Raw genomic sequence first — 19208 nt, forward strand, 5'->3', positions numbered from 1 at the left:
GGCCCCTCCTTGCCCACTCCCCCGCGGCCCCCCCATGCCCGCTCCCCCACGGCCCCCTGCCCGCTCCCCCTCCCTCCCCAGAATGCCCAGTGGCCAGCTCACTGCTCTGGGTTCTCAGATCTCAGTTGAACATTTGTTTTCTCCTTAGTTAAATGCCCTGGGCTTTTGCGACAATCAATGGACTTTAAAGAAAAAAATAAAAACAACCCAAAAACTTGAAAAAGAAAAAGATTATCAGGCTGGATAAAAAAAACCCAAAACCCATCATGTGTTTCTTGGAAGAAAACATCTAAAGTTTAACGCACCGATTAGCCAGCTGGTGGCCTAAACGGTTGAGCGTCCACCTATGAACCAAGAGGTCACTGGTTCAGTTCGATCCTGGTCAGGGCAAATGCCCGGGTTGTACACTTAATCCCCAGTAGGGACATGTAGGGATTAGCTAATGGATGCTTCTATCTCTCTATTCCTCTCCTTTCCTCTTTCTCCAAAATCAATAAAAACATAGTTAAATTACTCTTTAAAAAAACACAGACATAAAGGAGGAATATGGAAAATTATACTTTGCAAACATTAACCAAAGCCATTGGCTTACCCACATCACCACCAGAGAGAAGAATCAAGGCAAAAGTTATTCCTTGAGAGACAGAGGGACATTTCATAAGCATGAAAATTTCATTTTGTCAACAAGATATAAAAATCCCAGCTTAAAAAAAAATGCCTGTTTTTGGGGCACTTGGGCTGTTTCCAGATCTTAGCTATTGTAAATTGTGCTGCTATGAACATAGGGGTGCATACAGTCTTTCTGATTGGTGTTTCAGGTTTCTTAGGATATATTCCTAGAAATGGCAAAGTTTCTCTACTGCTCCCTGGTCCTGGTGGCTCAGCCCAAACCTCTGCCTGTCCCCAGCCCCCGGCCTGGGACAGGTCCCCTTGCTGAACTCCCCACACGCCACCCTCGCCCGCCCTCAGCTCTCACTGGATGTCAGGCTCTGTCCTCGGCATGAGAGGGGCAGTGGCAAACACGGCTCTGAGGTCTTGTATTGGGGGGAAGCAAAGGATAAAGGAAATGACAGTGGTCAGAAGTGGGGGGGACGGAGGGAGAACAGAGGAAGCGGCCGCGGGGTGTCGGGCAGTCGCCTGAGCAGACACAGGGCACATCTCACCTCTCAATGCCCACCCCTCCTGCAGCCAGCAGGGACCAAGCCTGGGAGTCTGGGCCACATAAGATAAAAAATAATCACAATAGCAACTTATCTCTCCTCTATTTCCAACCTCAGTCATCCACAGGTCGCCGCTGCCAAATGCCACTGTTCACCCAAGAAAGCAGCTCTCAAGGCCCTATGCCCCCCACTGCCATGCAAGCAGCCAACCCGCTGCAGACATCCGTCACCCCTGCCCCATCTTCCTGCCCCGCCCGTGCCGGCGCCACCCAGGCCCTGCCGGCCCTTCTGGATTTGCTTTATCTGAGATGTGAAACCTGGGCAGGGATCCTTTCTCGGTGCTCAAGACATAAAATATTAAATATGGTGAGTCAATAGCACCGCGTTAAGATGCCCAAATAACTCCCAGAAGAGGTCTAAGTACCTAAATCCATACCACAAGCCCGGGCACATGCCCTCACCGCCCGCCCACCCTCTCTTCCTTGGCAGGAAAAGCTGTCCGACAAAGAACCGCCTGCTCGGGGGCCTGCTGTGCTCAGGATGCCGGAGGCAGCCAAGCACCTGCAGACCTGCCCGAGTCGGGTCCAGGGACGACACCGCTGGGGCGGGGCAGTGAAGTCGCTGCAGTCCCAGGCAGGTAATTGAGAGAGAGAGAAAGAGAGAGAGAGAGAGAGAGAGAGAGAGAGAGAGAGAGAGAGAGAGAGAGAGAGAGAAAGAGAGAGAGAGAGAGAGAGAGAGAGAGAGAGAGAGAGAGTCAGAGAGAGACAGAGAGAGACACAGAGAGAGAAAGAGTGAGTCAGAGAGAGACAGAGAGAGAGACACAGAGAGAGAGACAGAGTCAGAGAGAGACAGAGAGAGAGACCAGAGAGAGAGAGATTCAGAGAGAGACACAGAGAGAGACAGAGACAGAGAGAGACAGAGAAAGAGAGACAGAGACAGAGAGACAGAGACACACAGAGAGAGACAGAGAAAGACACAGAGAGACACAGAGACAGAGACACAGAGAGAGACACACAGAGAGACACAGAGAGAAAGACAGAGAGAGACACAGAGAGACAAAGAGAGAGACACAGAGAGACATAGAGAGAGACAGAGACAGAGAGACAGGGAGAGAGACAGAGAGGGACAGAGACAGAAGTCATTCTAATCACACATCCCTGATGCAGCACTTCCCTTCCGGTGCTCACGGCCCTGCCTGCCTCGCTGTCCTGGTTCCTGTCCCCCCTGTACCTGCCCACTCCAGGTTGCTGTCTGCCTTCCCATGGCCGGGGGCCCCTCACACCAACTGAAAGTGCTGACAGCGAGCACACATCAGGTGTGGAGCAAGCACAGGGGTCGCGAGTGCCCTGGAAGAATTAAGTGTCTGGACGTTTGTGTCAGGTTTGGAAATACTTGAAACATCAGAAACAAGTCGCTAAGAAAGGATCGGATGAGTAAACTGGCACAGCTACAGGGTGAATGCCGTGTGCCACTGAGAGCCCACTGTCACCCTGGCCGTGTGCAGCGTTGCCCTGGACAGAAAGGTGGCAGTCTGATTCCCGGTCAGGGCACAGGCCCGGATGGGGGGCTCGATCCCCAGTGGGGGCGTGAGGGAGGCAGCCGGTCCATGATTCTCTCTCATCGTGGATGTTTCTATCTCTCTCTCCCTCTCCCTCCTCTCTGAAATCAATAAAAATATATTTTTAAATAAAAGACAAAAATTAAAAATAAAGCACACCTGAGTAGAAGCATGAAATTAATTTAAATAGGGGAGTGATCCAAACACTGGTGGAAAGCACGGGGGTGCGAAGAGAACAGGACTCACAGTGCGAAATTAAGAAGGAAACTTCCACAACGAGAAAGGAAGGAGAAGCCAGCCTCAGAACGGGCCTCAAGTCAAAATGGAAACAGTTTCAAAAGCCACAGCCCAGCCGGGTAAAGCTTTGGAAAACCTCTCCCCTAACCTGAAGTGAACCTTCCAGAAAAGAAGCGCCTGCGCTAAAGGAACATTGATTGGGAGTTCACATTTCTTCGGCTTTGCAGTGTCTCTTCTCTTATGGAAATCAAGTGCAGACGTGAGGCTTTTATGAGGAACAGCTCCGGGCAAGCTGGCTTCAGAGCCTCTCCCTGCAGTCCGGGACCAGTGTGCCAGGCGCCCCGGGCGGGAAGCGATCCTGTCTTCTCTGTACCTTTCACTGTTAATCGACATCTTTACATTAAACATGCACCATTTTTATCATTTTATGCAAATACAGATGGGCTTATCCTAATTTAAAAACAAAATGGCCTGGCCAGCGTGGCTCAGTGGTTGACCCATCACCAGGAAGTCACCGTTTGATTCCCAGATGGGGCACATCCCCAGTGGGGGGCGTGCAGGAGGCAGCTGATCAATGATTCTCATCATTGATGTTTCCATCCCTCTCTCACTCTCCCTTGCTCTCTCTGAAATTAATAAAAACACATAAAAAATGAAAGTAAAAAACAAAAAGTAGACTGGAAAAAAATGACACCCCGAGGCGTTAACAGGGTTCGTCCTGGATGGGAGACACGGACGACAGTTTTCTCCTTGCTCTTTTCTGTATTTATTCCGAGTGAAAGTATCCAGGGCGGCTGAGGACTGCGAGTGCCGCCGAAGCCCACAGTCTCCCGCAGAGAAAGAGCAAAGCCAGACTGCGCGCGTGCAGAATGCGGACAGGACTCGCAATGGAGAAAGGGCCGGAAAGGATTTGGTTTTCCTTCTCTCCTACCTGCTTTAATTCTGGACGGTGAACATGTACTGCCTGTGTAATTAAAAAGACACCTCTTGGTTCTGGTTTTTAGAAGAAGGGGCCTCTCAGACGTGAGGATGCCTCGCCCCAGGCGCTGGCACGGGAGGAGGGCACGGGCGGGCCCTCATGGGCAGGATGGGAAGTGAGGCCAGCCTGCAGCCAGCGACTCAGTGCACCGTGGAGCCGCGCCCCTCGGACACAGCCCCGGATGTCCCACCACAGCAGGTGCAGGTGCAGGTGCCCAGAGCAGGTTCATGTTAGACACAGATTAAGAAGCAAATGGCTCAATTCCCTGTCACCAGCACAGCAGCCCGGAGCGGCAAACCACTGGAGAGCTGAGCGGGTCCAGCCAGCTGTCCAGCTCATCGCCTCCATGTGCGTTTGATGCTTAAAGAACCAGAACAGAGTTCAGAGAAGAGGTGGGCTCAGGGGCTGCCTTCCAGCCGCACCACCTGCAGCTCCTCCCCGGCTGGGGCCTTCGGATCTGAAGGCTCCGCACAGAACAAAACTCACCGCGGCCACAGCCCCATCAGCATCGGACCCACTCGGCCACTCACCGCACGCGATCGCAGAGCAGACCTGGGACCCCGGCACCTGCAGCAGGATCCGGAACGGAGCCACCCGCGCGCTGGAGTCCAGCACCGCGTCCAGGGCTCCCACCAGGCGACCTGCGAAGGAAGAAAAGGGCGCCCTCTGAGTGGGAACTGACCGCCACGCAGCCCCCGCTCAGGCTCTGCACTGAGGCGAAGCCGCTTGCCGGGTGCAGCAGCGTCCGTGCCTGAAAGGCGGCAGGTCCCACTCCTGCTCACTGCACATGCCCGGGATGCAGGTTCAAGCCCTGACTGATCGGGGCGATTACCCAAGGCAACCGATCGAAGTTTCTCACGTCGATGCTTCCTTCTTTCTTTCTCGCTCTCCCCTTTGCTCTCTCTAAAATCAATTTAAAAAGATGTCCTCGGGCGAGGAATGAATGAATGAATGAATAAATAAATAAATAAATAAAAGTCGAAGCCCCTTTACCCCGCACACAGCTTTCAAAAGCCCTTAATAATCTGCAATTCAGGAGCGATCCAGTAAGGAGGCAAAAACTGAGCAGCCTAAGGAATAACTGTTATAAAAACCCACGCACCCCTTCTTCTTTCTTTCCCTAAAGCCATGGAATGGACAGATGGAGGGCGCTGCAGGCAGGGGCGTGTGGGCAGCGGGAGGTGGGGCAGCGCCAGGACGGCACCTGCCGGCGGGAGCTGCACAGCCACAGCAGGACGGGCCAGATATGCAGCGAGTCGGGTTCTCAGCAGGAGAGCAGGGAGAAGCGAACGTGGGAAGAAGACTGGGGTGTTGGGCAGCAGCGGGACATACTGGGCACAGCGGGAGGCTCGCTCACTTTCATATAGTAGATTTGCACAAAAAGAAATGTGGACAACGTGTCCATGAGCGTGTCTGTCATAAACATGTACTAGGAGACACGTGTGTGTGTACATGTGCACATGCGGAGTCCCCACTCTGTCCACTGTGCGGTCTCAGGAAAATAAGGAAATACTATGAACAACTTCATGCCAACAAATTTGATCACTTACATGAAATGGAATTGCCAAAATTCACACAAGGAGAAATAAATCATTTGAATAAGTCTATATTAAAGAAATTGAGCCAATGAATAACCTGCCAAAAAAGAAAACATCAGGTCTAGATGGTTTCACTGGTGAATTCTACTCAGTGTCAGGGACTCATGAAAATAATCTCCACAATCTTTAAAAAAAAAAAAAAAAGCAGAGGGAACATTTCCTACTTCATTCAATAAGACCAGCATTATCCTAATACCAAAACCAGATAAAGGAAAACTACAAACCAATATCTACCATGTAAAATCCTCAACAAAATACTAGCAACATGACTCCAACAACATACAAAATGAATTACACACCAGGGGCAGTGGGACTTACTCCAGGTATGCAAGTCTGGCTCAATATCTGAAAATCAGCCGATGAAATACACCACTCCCACAGGATAAAGAAGAAAAATCACATAACCACATCAATTCATGCAGAAAAGCATTTGACAAAATCCAACATCTCTGCCTATTTTTTAAAAAAACTCTCCACAAAATCAAGAACTTCTTTAACTTGACAAAGAATATCTACAAAGATCATATTTACTGATGAGAAGCTAAATGCTTTTGTGGCATTTTCGACACCGTGTGAAATAAGACAAGAGGAGGAAACAAAAAGTGTACAGATAGGGAAGGAGGAAATAAAACTGTCTTTGTTCACAGATGACATGCTTATCTTTTTTTTTAATTTTTTAAAATATTTTATTGATTTTTTACAGAGAGGAAGGAAGAGGGATAGAGAGCCAGAAACATCGATGAGAGAGAAACATCGATCAGCTGCCTCCTGCACACGCCCCCCCCACACACACACACACACTGGGGACATGCGGCGACCAAGGCACATGCCCTTGACCCGGGACCCTTCAGTCCGCAGGCCGACGCTCCATCCACTGAGCCACACCGGTCAGGGCATGCTTGTCTTTTTTTGGGGAAGATCCCAAAGAACCAACAACAACAAAAAAAGACTTATGGAACTAATAAGCAAGTATAACAAGACTGCAGTACACAACATTAATATGACAGCTGCTTTCCTACAGTTCAGCAATGAGCAACTGGAATTTGAAACAAAAATGGAAATACCACTGACAACAGCAAATGGTATTTTTTTTTTAAATTCATTTCAGAGAGGAAGGGAGAGGGAGAGACAGAAACATCAATGATGAGAGAAAATCATCGATCGGTTGCTCCTGAGCCTGCAACCCAGGCATGTGCCCTGACCTCATGGTTCATAGGTTAATGCTCAACCACTGAGCCACACCAGCTGGATGCAAATGGCATTTTTATTAGGTAGAAATCTAACAAAAGATGAGTAATATCTACATGCAGAAAATTACAAAATCTGATTTTAAAAAATCAAAGATCTAAATAGATATTCAATATTTATGGGAGATTCAATAATGTTAAGATGTCAATTCATCCCATCTTGATTGATCTATAGATTCAATGTGATCCCAATAAAAATCCCAGCAGCTATTTTATAGATGTTGACAATTAATTCTAAGGTTTATATAAAAAGGTAATTACCTAGAAGATCCAACACAATACTGAAGAACAAAGTTGAAGAACTCACATGACACAATTTCAAGATTTACTAGAAAGCTACAGCAATCAAGACAGTGTAGCATTGACAGGTCAATGGAACAGAACAGGAGCCAGACACAGACCCATACAAATCCAATCAACTGATCTTTGTTTGACAAAGGAGCAAAGATAATTCAATGGAGAAGGATAAGTCTTCAACAAATGGTTTTAGAACAACTGGACATCCATAAGCAAAACAAACCAACAGGCAAAATTAAGACACATACTTAAACCTTCCACCAAAAATATTAGCTCATAATGGATCACAGACCTAATACAAAACCAGAAAACTCATGGAAGAAAATATAGGAGAAAATCTAGATGACCTTGGGTTTGGTGATGACTTTTTAGAGACAACACCAAAAACTATTGTTCTGCAAAAGACACTTAAGAGAATCAAGACCAGCCACCAACTGAGCAAAACTATTTGCAAACACATATCTGATAAAGGACTAGTATCCAAAATGTACAAAAAAATTATTAAAATTCAATAAGAAAACAAACAATCCAATTAAAAATAAGCAAAAGAGCCCAGAAAGGGTGGCTCAGTTGGTTGGAGCATCATCCATACACCAAAAGGTTGTAGGTTCAATTTTCGGTCAGGGCAATGCCTATGTTGCGGGTTCCATCCTCAGTCGGGGCATGGACAGGAGGCTCCCTTGGATGCTTCTCTCTCTCTCCCTTCTCTCTCTCAATTCAAGAAACATATCCTTAAGTGAGGATTTAAAATTTTAGGCAAAAGATCTGAACATAAACTTCAGACAGAAGACAAAGAGATAAAAAGCATATGAAAAGCTGCTGGACATCATTTTTCACTAGGGAATTGCACACTGAAACAAGATACTAGTAGATACCCATTAGAGTGGCCAAAAAACAAATCCAAAACTGACAATGTCAATTGCTATAGAGCAGTGGTTCTCAACCTTCTGGCCCTTTAAATACAGTTCCTCATGTTGTGACCCAACCATAAAATTATTTTCGTTGCTACTTCATAACTGTAATGTTGCTACTGTTATGAATCGTCATGTAAATATCTGATATGCAGGATGGTCTTAGGCGACCCCTGTGAAAGGGTCGTTCGACCGCCAAAGGGGTCGCGACCCACAGGTTGAGAACCGCTGCTTAGAGGCTGTGAGCTTCAGGAGCTCACTCATTGCTGACGGGATTGCAAATGGCACAGGCACGCTAATATACAGTTTGTCAACTTCCTGCTAAGCTAAACAGTCTTTTCATACCACCTGGGTATTCGCCCCAATGATATGAAAACTTCTGTCCACATAAAACCTGCAAACAAATATTTACAGAAGTTTTGTGTTTTTTAAAAAATATATATTTTATTGATTTTTTGCAGAAAGGAAGGGAGAGGGATAGAGAGTTAGAAACATCGATGAGAGAGAAACATCAGTCAGCTGCCTCCTGCACACCCCCTACTGGGGATGTGCCTCCAACCAAGGTACATGCCCTTGACTGGAATCGAACCCGGGACTCCTCAGTCCGCAGGCCGACGCTCTATCCACCGAGCCCACCGGCCAGGGCTGTTTACAGAAGTTTTAATTTGTAATTGCCCCAAACTGGAAGCAAGATGTCCTTCAATAGGTGAATGGAGTAGTATTCCGTGATAAAAAGAAGTGAGCTCTCAAGTCGTGAAAAAAACATTGAGGAATCTTAACTGCAACTGTGAAGTGGAAGAAGCCCTCCTGAGGAAGGCTGCACTCTGTGTGCCTCCAATTATTCTGGAAAAAGGAAGAGGGAAGGTACAGCAAGGGCAGGAAGGTCAGTGGCTGCCGGGAAGAAGCGGTGATTAGTCAAACCTGGGGACCTCTGGGTGGTGAAACGATCCTGTATGACACTGTCATTGTGGTATACAATGCCATGCATTCGTCAAATCCCACAAAAGTTTTCAGCATGAACTCTTATGTTTGCAAATTTTTAAAATATCATTTAGCAGGTCAAGGGATACCCAACTGAATGCAGAATATGGCCCCAAAAATCTAAGTGCACTACAAATGCATGAAACCCAGGAGTGAAGGTGTAGGGGAGGGTGTTGACTATTTAACTTTGGAGATGAGTGGAGTCTGTAGGAAAAAGACCAAACAAATATACATGAGTCCTGTACTCTCCCAGGTGTGGGCTGGCCACTCTGACACTGCTACACAGATACAGACATGAACAATTAAGAGAAAGGATGGTGGAGGGTGAGCAAGGTTTCTAACTGGAGTGAAGTTTACAGAAAAGCAAAGCAAAGAAGCAAGATTCATACAGGGCAGCAGAGTAGGAGGATGCTGCACAGACATGCTCCCAGGAACAAGCTGGAATTACAACTGAAATACGGAAAGGATTCCTGAATAATCAACAGAAAACTCACCTGAGAGAACCCTGATACCCAAGGACCGAAGGTGGAGATGCATAGAGACTGGTAGGAAGGGCAGAGGCATAAAAGGGCTGACCAGGCACCCTCAGACAGCAACTGAAGTCCCAGAGAGATATCTCAGCTGGGGGGCGGGGGGGGGGGAAGGGGGGCCACTGAGAACTCTGGGATCTAATACCCAAGCTGGGCTCCTCAGCAGAGAGGGCCACATCTGAGGAGGGTGCCCACATAACATCTACCTGTGGAAAGCAGCGGGGTGCTGTCTGCCAGGGAGTGGTAGCTGAAAGTTCAGGCACCCTCTTAAAGGGCCAATGCACAAAAATTCCCTGTGGAGCCACCCACCTTGTGCTCTGGCAGAGGGAGGGAAAAGTGGACTGGAGCTGTGAAGGCAGAATCCAGGACTGGGGACTCAGGGGATAGAGCTCAGAAGGCAGACACCTGGTTTCTGGGCCTGAGTCATTTCCTCAGGCAGCGGAGCACATCTTTCCCACACAGATATCATTGGAAATACCTTGCCCTGAGGCCACTTAGGAGATTAAAAATAACAATTAGCCTCCAAGCAGAGGCAACTGCCCCACCCTGTTGAAAAAAATCTCACTACACCTGAGGACGATTGCCTGGGGGTAATTCAAGTCAAAATCCTATTAGTCTGTAGACAGAGGCAGTCTCTGGAGGCTTTGAGTCTTTGCCTGATCTAATTAGTCAGAAACAGCCTTTAACACTGTCCTGCACTAGAGAATGAGAGGCATACAGGATCTACCTAAAACATAGTCATACACCCAAACAAACAACCAAAATGAGGAAAAAAAGAAACAACCCCCAAATGAAAGAACTAAAGAATTCTTCAGAAGAAGAGATAAATGAGGCAGAGATAAGAAATTTATTTGAAACAGAGTTCAGAGTAATGATATGTTAAAAATGCTCAAGAGTATGAAAAAGATATAGTAACTATGCAAAAAGAAAAGTCTGAGATAAAGAATGACATAACACAAATAAAGAACAAATTGGAAGGAATACACAGCAGATTAGGGGAAGCTGAGGATCAAGTCAGTGAATTAGAAGACAGAGTTGAAAATATCACTCAATCAGAGAACCAAAATGAAAAAACAATTAAAAAACAGGAGAACAGCTTAAGGGAGCTGTGGGATGATGTGAAACGTAACAATATTAGAATAGTAACAATATTAGAATAGCAGGTGTATCAGAAGAGGCAGAAAGGGAGAAAGGAATAGAGAAGGTGTTTGAAGAAATAATGGCAAAAAACTTCCCAAACCTGGTAAAGGAAAAAGTCACACAAGTTCAGGAGGCACAGAGAAACCCAAACAAGGAGAACCCAAACAGACCCACACCCACACATCATAATTAAAATGCCAAAATTTAAAGACGAAGAGAGAATCTTAAAGGCAGCAAGAGAAACACAAATTGTTACCTACTAGGCGTACCAGTTAATAATGCAGATTTTTTTCAGTAGTAGAGTTCCACAGATGTTGATATATATGCAATGTGATATGTATGCTGTTTTGTTGTACTGACAAGCTTCAAAACTTCATATGTCAAATTTTCTGAAGGTGTTAATATCATAGATATTTTTATACCTAAAAACGTTGAATTTCATGCCAAAAAAAAGAGTATTTGTGGGAAGTTTTAATTCATTACTTTATTTTGAAGAAAAGTGCTGCTGAAAGTTATCATATACTTCGGGAAGCTTATGGTGAACAAGCTCCATCTCGAAATACTTGTGAACGCTGGTTTAAACGCTTTAAAAGTGCCAAAACCGGTTTGGCTCAGTGGATAGAGCATCGGCCTGCGGACTGGAGGGTCCCGGGTTCGATTCCAGTCAAGGGCATGTACCTTGGTTGCAGGCACATCCCCAGTGGGAGATGTGCAGGAGGCAGCTGGTCGATGTTTCTCTCTCATCGATGTTTCTAGCTCTCTATCTCTCTCCCTTCCTCTCTGTAAAAAATCAATAAAATATATTTTTTTAAAAAAACGCTTTAAAAGTGATTATTTCGATGTGAAAGACAAAGAACATCCAGGTCAATTTGAACCATGCTTTGATCGTAAAATGACCAGAATGTGCCAGAAGACACAGCAAAGTAATTTTGCTTCATGATAACGCACCATCACACACTTCAAAACCAGTTAAAGACATATTACTAGGTGTATCGGTTAATAATGCCGATCTTGTAATCAAAGAAAACATGATAATTTCAAGAGAAACATCAGAAGTGTTTTTATTCAAAGTAATGTCCATCGCTAGCTACACATTCCCCCCATCTTTCAGGTAATTTGTGGATACCGTCCCAATAGAACTTTCCTTGTTTTGAGGCAAACCATTCAGAGACCCAATTTTCCACTTCTTGGTATGTTTTCTGTTTTTTGTTTGTTTTTTTGTTTTAATCTTTAAATTCTTTATTAGTTAAGGAATTACAAATGTGTCCTCATTCCCCCCCCATTAACCCCCATCCTTCCCCCCCTCCACTCATGCTCTCATCCCCCTGTTGTCCATGTCCATTGGTTTGGCTTATATGCATGCATACAAGTCCTTTGGTTGATCTCTTCCCCTTACCCCCACCCTCCTCTACTTTCCCTCTAGGGATTAATAGTCTGATCGCTGTTTCTCTGTCTTTGTATCTGTCCCTGTTCATCAGTATATGTTGTTCACTATATTCCACTAATGAGGGACATCATGTGGTATTTATCTTTCTCTGACTGGCTTATTTCACTTAGCATAATGCTCTCCAGTTCCATCCATGCTGTTGCAAATAGTAAGAGTTCCTTCTTTTTTACCGTAGCATAGTATTCCATTGTGTAGATGTACCACAGTTTTTTAATCCACTCATCTGCTGATGGGCACTTAGGCTGTTTCCAGATCTTAGCTATGGTGAATTGTGCTGCTATGAACATAGGGGTGCACATATCCTTTCTGTTTGGTGTTTCTGGCTTCTTGGGATATACTGCTAGAAGTGGGATCACTGGGTCAAATGGGAGTTCCATTTTTAGTTTTTTGAGGAAGCTCCATACTGTTCTCCACAGTGGCTGCACCAGTCTGCATTCCCACCAGCAGTGCACGAGTGTTCCCTTTTCTCCACATCCTCTCCAACACTTGTTGTTTGTTGATTTGATGATAGCCATTCTGACAGGTGTGAGGCGATACCGCATAGTCGTTTTGATTTGAATCTCTCGTATAATTAGTGACTTTGAGCATGTTTTCATATGCCTCTTGGCCTTCTTTATGTCCTCTTTCGAAAAGTGTCTATCTAAGTCCATTGCCCATTTTTTGATTGGATTGTATATCTTCCTATTATTAAGTTTCATGAGTTCCTTGTAAATGTTGGAGATTAAACCCTTATCGGTGATATCATTGGCAAATATGTTCTCCCATGCAGTGGGTCTTCTTGTTTTGTTGATGGTTTCCTTTGCTGTGCAAAATCTTTTTATTTTAATGTAGTCCCATTTGTTTATTTTCTCTTTAGTTTCCATTGCCCTAGGAGCATTATCAGAGAAGAAATTCCTTTGACATATGTTTGCTATTTCGCTGCCTATGGATTCCTCTAGTATTTTAAGGTTTCCCGTTTTACATTTAAGTCTTTTATCCATTTTGAATTTATTTTTGTGTGTGGTGTGAGTTGGTGGTCTAGTTTCATCTTTTTGCATGTATCTGTCCAATTTTCCCAACACCATTTATTGAAGAGACTGTCTTGACTCCATTGTATGCTCTTGCCTCCTTTGGCGAATATTAATTGGGCATAGTGCTTTGGGTCAATTTCTGGGTTCTCTATTCTATTCCATTGATCTATATGTCTGTTCTTGTGCCAGTACCAAGCTGTTTTGAGAACAGTGGCTTTGTAATACAGTTTGATATCTGGGATTGAGATACCACCTACTTTGTTCTTCTTTCTCAGGATTGCTGCAGCTATTCGAGGTCTTTTTTTTATTCCAGATGAATTTTTGGAACGTTTGTTCTAGATCTGTGAAATATGCCATTGGTAATTTAATGGGGATTGCATTGAATCTATAGATTGCTTTGGGTAGTATGGACATTTTGATGATGTTGATTCTACCAATCCATGAACATGCTATGTTCTTCCATTTGTTTATGTCTTCCTCTATCTCTTTTTTCAGTGTCCTGTAGTTTTTCGCATATAAGTCTTTTACCTCCTTACTTAAGTTTATTCTTAGGTATCTTAATTTTTTTGGTGCGATGGTAAATGGGATTGCTTTTTTAGTCTCCCTTTCTGTAAGTTCACTATTGGTGTAAAGAAATGCCTTAGATTTCTTGGGGTTAATTTTGTATCCTGCTACATTGCCAAATTCATTTATTAACTCTAATAATTTTTTGATGGAGTCTTTAGGGTTTTCTATGTACAGTGTCATGTCATTTGCAAATAAGGGCAGTTTTACTTCTTCTTTTTCAATTTGGATGCCTTTTATTTCTTCTTCTTGTCTGATCGCAATGGCTAGTACTGCCAGTACTATGTTGAACAGGAGTGGTGAGAGGTGGCATCCCTGTCTTGTTCCTGTTCTCAGGGGAAATGGTTTTAGTTTTTGCCCATTGAGTATGATGTTGGCTGTGGGTTTGTCATATATGGCTTTTATTATGTTGAGGTATGATCCTTCTATTCCCACTTTGCTGAGAGTTTTTATCAAGAAAGGGTGTTGAATTTTGTCAAAAGCTTTTTCTGCATCAATTGATATGACTATGTGGTTTTTATCTCTCATTTTGTTTATGTGGTGTGTCACGTTTATTGATTTGTGGATATTGTACCAACCTTGCATCCCTGGGATGAATCCTACTTGGTCATGGTGTATGATCTTTCTGATGCATTGCTAGATCCGATTTGCTAGAATTTTGTTGAGTATTTTGGCATCTATGTACATGAGGGATATTGGCCTATAATTCTCTTTCATTGTGTTGTCTCTATCTGGTTTTGGTATTAGGGTGATGCTGGCTTCATAGAATGAGCTGGGTAGTGTTCCTTCTTCTTGAATTTTTTGTAATAGTCTGAGGAGGATATGTTTTAGTTCCTCCTTGAATGTTTGGTAAAACTCCCCTGTGAAGCCGTCTGGTCCTGGGCTTTTGTTTGCTGGGAGCTTTTTGATGACTGCTTCAATTTCTTCCATCGTTATTGGCCTGTTGAGATTTTTAGAATCCTCTGGATTGAGTTTTGGAAGATTGTATTTTTCTAGGAATATGTCCATTTCCTGCAGGTTGTCTAGTTTGTTAGAGTAGAGTTGTTCATAGTATTTTTTAAGAATTCTTTGAATTTCTGAGGGGTCTGTTGTTATTTCACCTCTTTCATTTCTGATTTTGTTTATTTGAGTCCTCTCTCTTCGCTTCTTGGTGAGCCTGGCTAGAGGCTCATCAATCTTGTTTATCCTTTCAAAGAACCAGCTCTTGCTTTCATTGATCTTTTGTATTGTTTTTTTGGTCTCTATGTCATTTATTTCTGCTCTGATCTTTATTATCTCCTTTCTTCTGCTCACTCTGGGCTTTTTTTGTTGTTCTCTTTCTAATTCTTTGAGTTGTAGAGTTAAATGATTTACTATCATTTTTTCTTATTTTTTGAGGTAGGCCTGTAGTGCTATAAACTTCCCTCTCAGGACTGCTTTCATTGTGTCCCATAGATTTTGGGTTATTGTACTGTTATTGTCATTAGTTTCCAGGGTGTTTTTAATTTCTACTTTGATCTCACTGGTAACCCAATCATTATTTAGTAACATGCTATTCAGCTTCCAAGTGTTTGAGTTTTTTGGATTGTTTTTATTGTGGTTTATTTCTAATATTATGCCCTTATGATCTGAGAAGATGCTTGGTATGATTTCAATCTTCTTGTATTTGGGGAGACTTTGCTTGTGAACCAATATGTGGTCTATTTTTGAAGATGTCCCATGTGCACTTGAGAAGAACGTATATTCCGTGGCTTTGGGGTGAAATGTTCTGAAGATGTCAATTAAGTCCATCTGATCTAGTGAGTCATTTAGGATTGCTGTTTCTTTGCTGATTTTTTGTCTAGAGGATTTATCCAGTGATGTCAGTGGTGTGTTTAAGTCCCCTACTATGATTGTGTTGTTGTTGATTTCTCCCTTGTTATTTTCCAGGAGTTTTTTTATGTATTTGGGTGCTCCTGCATTGGGTGCATATATGTTTATAAGGGTTATATCCTCTTGTTGTACCGATCCCTTTAATATTATGAAGTGGCCTTCCTTATCTCTTGTTATGGCCTTCACTTTGAGGTCTATTTTGTCAGATATAAGTACTGCTACCCCAGCTTTTTTTTCATTTCCATTTGCCTGAAAGATATTTTTCCATCCCTTCACTTTCACTCTGTGTGAGTCCCTTTTTCTGAGGTGGGTCTCTTGTAGACAGCATATATATGGGTCATGTCTTTTTATCCATTCAGCCACTCGATGTCTTTTGATTGGAGCGTTTAGTCTGTTTACATTTAAACTTATTATTGAAAAATATGTGCTTGGATTCATTTCTATTTTCGTGCCTGTGTTCTTTCTTACCTTTATATTTCTTCTTTTTACAGCATTCCTTTTAGCATTTCTTGCATTGCTGGCTTGGTAGTGATAAACTCCCTTAGCCCTTTTTTTGTCTGCAAAGCTCCTGATTTCCCCTTCAATTTTGATTGATAGTCTTGCTGGATAGAGTATTCTTGGATTCAGTCCTTTGCTTTGCATCACTTTGTATACCTCCTTCCATTCCCTTCTAGCTTGATGTGTTTCTGTTGAGAAATCATTTGATAATCTGATGGGGGATCCTTTGTAAGTAACCCTCTGTTTCTCTCTTGCAGCCTTTAAGATTCTCTCTTTGTCTTGTACATTTGCCATCGTTAAACGTCGAGTTGCGTGGGCCTGGGCCATGTGCAATGGGAGCCTCACACCACCCTAGTGTCACTGAAAAGCTCTGACACTAAGATGTGTTGTTGTTGTGGGTTGGTGGGAACCAGGCTCGCTCAGAGTCAGTGTTGCCAGCGCTCAATGTGGCCTCCTACGCGCCCTTAGAATCAGGGACCCTGCCTGCACCCTGCTGAAACAGATCCCCCTGGAGCGTGTTGAAAATCAGCGCCCCCTAGCGTGCGCCAGGAGTCAGAGTTCCCCAAGAATCCAGTATCAGAGTCTCTGTTGCTTCGCTCGACCTCGCATTGAGAATCAGGGTCCCTGTGTGCCCTTGCACCAAGAATTGGAGTCATTGGCTCTTAGTATGAATGCACAGGGAGTCAGGGATCTCAGGCGCAGGTGATAAGAAACACAGTCAAGTCACTGGTGCTTGGTGCTGCCACCTGCCCAGAAAATCAGGGTCCCTGGGCCCCGGGCTACGCGGAACAAATTCCCGGTGTTCACGCGATCGCTCCCAGCCCAGGGCTCCGAAGCTGGCAGTGCGCGCAGGACCACTTCCCAGTGTTCGCGCGATTGCTCCCAGCCCAGGGCTCCTGAAGCGGGCACTATGCGGGACCAGTTCCAAGGTGCTCGTGCTCTTCCAGGCTTAAGTTCCTGTAGCAGCACTGAGGCCCGGGCAAGCGGTGGGTCTATCAGTTACTATGGCGCCGCCCACACGCCTGCAGGGAGGGGAAGGGGCTCTGTTACTCACGGATCTGCCGTGGTGATTTCTGAACTTTTGGTGTCCCCAGGTCTGTAGCTGTGGTCGCAGGTCTCTGTCCCCAGTGGCTGCAGGGTCCTGGTATGCCTCTGAGATCAGACTGGGTGGTGCTGAAGCCAGGATCCTAGTCTCAAGCAGCTCTGTTTCCCAAGATGGGGTGGTCTCTGTGCCCGTGCTGGCCGCCCAGGAGTGTCCGCGCAGGGAGCGGGATTCCGCCGCCTAAGACTGCCCGGTTTAGCAGCCCCTTAGAAGACCTGCAGAATCTAACTGTCCCTAGCTCATACACACACACCACACGCATCCACACACTCCTCTATCACTTCCTTGCGCTCTCACACTCTCTCCCTCCCTACTTTCCTGCCGTTCGCCATTTTCCTAGCCTCCTTCTTGGTATGTTTTGAAGTGCTGCTCAGAAAGTGCGTGTGCCATCGATCGGAACAAGTGGTCATCTGAAGGAGCAAGGTCTGGTGAATACAGCGGGTGGGTTAATACTTCCCAGGCAAGACCTTTTAACGTGTCTTTAACTGGTTTTGAAGTGTGTGATGGTGCGTTATGAAGCAAAATTACTTTGCCGTGTCTTCTGGCACATTCTGGTCATTTCACGATTAAAGCGTGGTTCAAACTAATTATTTGTTGTTGGCAGCGATCAGTTTTAACGGTTTCATCTGGTTTTAGAAGCTCATAATATACCACACCTTCCTGATCCCACCAAACGCAGAGCATTGTCTTCTTTCCGAAGCAAGTTGCCTTGCAGTCGATGTTAATGGTTGACCTGGATCAACCCATGATTTTGTGCATTTGGGATTCTCAAAATAAATCCACTTTTCATCGCCAGTCATAATTCGATGCAAAAAAGACTTTCTTTCGTGCCCTTGAAGCAACATTTTACTGATGACTTTTCGGTTTTCCATTTGTCTTTCTTTCAGTTGATGTGGCACCCATTTTCCTTCCTTTAAAATCTTTCCCATTGCTGGTAAACAATCGGAAATTGTTTGCTGAGCAACGTTTAATCTTTCTGCAAGTTGTTTCTGAGTTTGACACGCATCTTCATCCAATAACACTTGTAATTGTTGGTCTTCAAACTTTTTCGGTTGACCTGGACATTCTTTGTCTTTCACATTGAAATCATCACTTTGAAAGCATTTAAACCAGCGTTTACAAGTATCTTGAGATGGAGCACGTTCACCATAAACTTCCCAAAGTATCCAGCAAGCACTTTTCTTCAAAATAAAGTAATGAATTAAAACTTCCTACAAATGCTCTTTTTTTGGCACGAAATTCAACATTTTTAAGTTTAAAAATATCTATGATGCTAACAGCTTCAGAAAATTTAACATATGGTTTTGAAGCTTGTTGTCAATACAACAAAATAGCATACATATCAAATCGCATATATATCAACATATGTGTGACTCCATTTATTATCCAAAATACGCATTATTAACCGGTATACCTAGTAAAAGATCTTGCCTGGGAAGTATTAACCCACTCCCCGCCCCCGCCCCCCATATTCACCAGACCTTGCTCCTTCAGATGACCACTTGTTCCGATCGATGGCACATGCACTTTCTGAGCAGCACTTCAAAATGTATGAAGAAGTGGAAAATTGGGTCTCTGAATGGTTTGCCTCAAAACAAGAAAAGTTCTATTGGGATGGTATCTACAAATTACCTGAAAGATGGGGAAAATGTGTAGCTAGAGATGGACATTACTTTGGCTAAAAGCACTTTTGATGTATCTCTTTTTTTTTTTTTTTTTAAATACATTTTATTGATCCTTTACAGAGAGGAAGGGGGAGAGATAGAGAGCTAGAAACATCGATGAGAGAGAAACACCGATCAGCTGCCTCCTGCACATCTCCCACTGGGGATATGCCCGCAACCCAGGTACATGCCCTTGACCGGAATCGAACCCGGGACCTTTCAGTCCGCAGGCCGACGCTCTATCCACTGAGCCAAACTGGTTTCGGCTGATGTATCTCTTGAAATTATCATGTTTTCTTTGATTACAAAATTAGCATTATTAACCAGTACATCTAGTACAAAGGAGCTCCCATAAGGCTGACACCTGATTTCTCATCAGAAACTCTACAGGCCAGAAGGGAATGGCATGAAGTACTCCTCAAGGTAATGGAAAG

The 19208-nt window shown here is 44.4% G+C and overlaps 1 protein-coding gene across 9 annotated transcripts in view; it reads right to left on the reverse strand.

Annotated features, from left to right (window-relative positions):
• The window catches only part of TBC1D8 (TBC1 domain family member 8), a 115750-nt gene that overhangs the window by 81853 nt on the left and 14689 nt on the right, over positions 1-19208 (reverse strand). For 7 of the 9 annotated variants that reach the window (XR_009447874.1, XM_059658838.1, XM_059658836.1 and 4 more), the window contains exons 2-3: positions 4465-4575; positions 3887-3919 (exon numbers count right to left, since the gene is read on the reverse strand). The exons of 1 other annotated variant lie outside the window; for it this stretch is intronic. Coding sequence is in view for 7 of the 8 variants with exons in the window: in XM_059658838.1 (XP_059514821.1) it covers positions 3887-3919; positions 4465-4575 (144 nt within the window). In the remaining variant the exon portion in view is untranslated. The remainder of the gene's footprint in view (positions 1-3886; positions 3920-4464; positions 4576-19208) is intronic. One more of the 9 variants, XM_059658837.1, reaches the window with a different exon arrangement.

Source organism: Myotis daubentonii, chromosome 12, assembly GCF_963259705.1.
Source record: "Myotis daubentonii chromosome 12, mMyoDau2.1, whole genome shotgun sequence".
NCBI classification, from domain to species: Eukaryota; Metazoa; Chordata; class Mammalia; order Chiroptera; family Vespertilionidae; genus Myotis; species Myotis daubentonii.